Here is a 3,159-nt window from a genome sequence, read left to right on the forward strand (position 1 = left end):
GGGCAGTGGCAAGGTTGGGGCCAGCACAGAGGGAGCTGCCACGGCCCCGGCCCCTGGGGTCACCACCATGGGCTTGGGGCAGTCAGCGCTGGTGATGGGGGCCGAGGGCATCTCGTCGTCTGAGATCTCCATGTCCTCCCCTGAGGACTGCTGCCCCTGCAGGGAGAGCAAGCGGAGAGAAGTGAGGGGGAGCCTGGGAAGCCAGGCTCCCAGATTCCCCTTCCCAACACCAGAAGGTCAGAGAAGCAGCCTTCTGCAAGACTAGTGAGCAACATGGCTTCCGCAGTCCTGATCCTCATCCCTTCCCATCCCAGCTGTGTGGCCTTGAGCAAGTCATTTAACCTCTTTAAGCCTCAGTCTTCCCATCTGTATCTTGGGCATCATAGTACTTGCCTCATGGGGTTATCATGCAGCTTCATGCATTCGTTCATTCAACAAACATTTGCTCAGCACCTGCTGTATACCAGGTATTGTCCCAGGTGCTGAGGACACGGTGATGAACAAGACAGACAAACTTGCTCTCTTGGAGCTGAACTTCTAGAGGGATAAGGCAAAGGCTGACTAGGATGAATGTGAAATATATAGTCCTTTGCAAAGAAAACGAAAGCAGAGAAGGGGGCAGTGAGACATGAAGAAGGAAAAAGATTCTGTTTCAATTTGAAAGATTGTTTCAACTTGTATTCAGAGAAGATAATACTAATAGTTAATAACATTTCTATAGCCCTTCCCTGCTGGAGGAGGAAATGGCAACCTGCTCCAATATTCTTGCTGGGAGAATCCCATGGACAGAGGAGTATGGTGGGCTACAGTCTATGGGGCTGTAAAAAGTCAAACATGACTGAAACAACTTATCACAGCACGTAGCCTGTCCTATTGGCAGGCACCTTTCTAAGCATTTTATGTATGTTCATTCAGCTAACCTTCAGAAAACCTGCAACGTAGGTGTTTATCACATTTTACTGATGAGAAAATTGAACACTGAGAGCTTAACTTGCCCAAGGCTACATGGCCACTGAGAAGGAGCCTGGATTCCAACCAGGAAGTGGCTCACCAGCCTTTATTCCCAGTTGGCCTGCAGTCTTCACTGTGGCAGAGAGGGCCTGGCAGAGGTGACAGAAGCAAGGGAAGGAGAAGCTTTAGCAGGAGTCAGGGTGCATGAAAAGGAGATAAGTCTGTATGTTTTCCTTAATTATTCCGTTCACATAGTTTTTGTACAGGCTGTGGTTGGGTTGAGTGTTGTGAGCACAATGTCTCATGTTTCTTACCTGTACCATCATCTCATGAGGAAGGGCTCTATTCCAATCTTTTGACAGGTGAGAAAACACCCTCAGAGAGACACACATAAACCACTGGCCCAAGAGGCGCTGGTCAGAAACAGCTGAGATTGGAGCCCAGGGTGCCTGCTGAGTGAGGGGTCGGGGCTGCCGTGGGAATCCAGGACAGCGGTACCAGGTCAATGGGGGAGCCAAGTGTGACTTGGCTGTGAAATAGCGAGGTCCTCTTTACATTCACACTTGGGGCTTTGGGGAGCTGGGTGCACAGGCCTGGAACTGGAGCAGGCCATGGTGTCCACAGGGTAGAGGTGGAGCAAGAAGGCAGAACAGGGGCTGGGAGAGGAGGAATGGACTGCCCCCAGGCTCCTGTGTCAGGACCAGAGGCGAAAAGGTAGCTCAGGTGCCATCTGGGGAGACAGAGCCTTTGTAGGTTGCCAGAGACAGGGAGTGCATTTGAAGGTTAAGGAGGTGGGGGGGTCTACGCAGGCTAGAAGGTCAAAGATCAGACCTACAGGTGAGGGAGGGAGAAAAGGGATATGGAGGGACTGGGAGAAAAGGAAAACGAAATCTCCGGCAGCAGAAGGACGCTCGGGCTGTTACTCTGTCCCCTCTACAGACACACACACTCTCGCTGCCTCTCAGGGTCCCACATTCGTGCTGAGAGGGAGGCACTGGCAGGCTTGCAGCCTGATACTCAGGGACAGCGCCAGATCAGTCCTGGACAGCGCCCTGCGAGACAGGCGCAGCACGCAGAGGGTTAACCCCAGCCCCACTGCCAGCCAATCACAAGGAGACCGGGGTCCACGCTCCAGCTCGAGGCCCTGCCCCTCCCTCCGCCCCTCCCACGTCCGGGGGGGCGAGAACCTGTGGGAACTAGCCGCTGAGCCTTGGGCATCAGTTTGAGCTGTTCCTGGAGTTTCTCGTGCAGCACCTCACTTAAGCCGAGACGGCGTGAGGCGGATACTCTGACTATCCCACCATTTCACAGATGATGAAACTGAGACTCAGAGAGGGAAAGTGACTTCCCTAAGGTCACATAACCAGTAAGTGACAGAGGTGGGACTCGAGGCTCAAGGCTTAAGGCCTGGAACCAGAACTTCTAACCACCAGCTTCTGTGAAGATAGGGAGTGCCCCCTCGCGCTGCTCTCCCGCCTGGTCAGCCTAGGCTGGGATTCCCTTAGGTTTGGTCCGGCGGGGCCCGGGAGCCATTCTCCCGACTGCCGGCAGGGGGCTCCCGAGGGCCACCTTGGAGGTTGTCCGTACTCCCGGGGCTTCCCGGACCACAGCTTTCTGGGCCTCAGTCTCTCCTTTCCTCCAGTGACCCGGCGGGAGAGCCCGTTCTCTCCAGCTACTCTAGGCTTCCTAGCCCTGAATCAGCAAGTGAGCATGGTAAACAAACATCCCCTAACCTCGGGAAGAAAGGAGGATGGCAGAGCCAGTAGCGCCCCCACCTCTGAACACCTGTCAACTCTCCCTGCCTGAACTCCTTAGCGCCAGAAACCACTTGCCAGATCAGCCTAGAGGCCCCCAGGGGCCCTGGCCACCTGCAGTCCCCTCCCAGGCAAGCCAAGGTCCTCTCTGTTCCTCCCTGAGGCAGCCAAATCGGCCTAATCAAAGGACCTGGGAAGGAGGGAGGGCCCCTCCTCCCGCCACCCACAGGGGCACAGAGCTCCCTCTAAGCTCCTGGCTGCTCATGCCTTTCAGGATCACAAGTTCCAAAGCAGGTCTCCAGGAGGGCCAGGGCAGGTGCCTGGACCAGGAGAGGGTAGGAACAGAGCCAAGGAAGATGACTTAATCCTCCCCACAAGAGAATGTGGCAGGCAGCATCCCTCATGCTAACCCTGAGGATGGAGCTTGGGGAGAGGGGCCCCCAATGGAACCCTG

General features: G+C 55.3%; 1 protein-coding gene across 1 annotated transcript in view; it reads right to left on the bottom strand.

The window, feature by feature from the left end:
* The window catches only part of SETD1B (SET domain containing 1B), a 21,619-nt gene that overhangs the window by 12,939 nt on the left and 5,521 nt on the right, over positions 1-3,159 (bottom strand). The window contains 1 exon segment of the mRNA XM_010841425.1: positions 6-156. Coding sequence (XP_010839727.1) covers positions 6-156 — 151 coding nt within the window.

This window comes from Bison bison, unplaced genomic scaffold, assembly GCF_000754665.1.
Source record: "Bison bison bison isolate TAMUID 2011002044 unplaced genomic scaffold, Bison_UMD1.0 scf7180017864160, whole genome shotgun sequence".
NCBI lineage: Eukaryota > Metazoa > Chordata > Mammalia > Artiodactyla > Bovidae > Bison > Bison bison.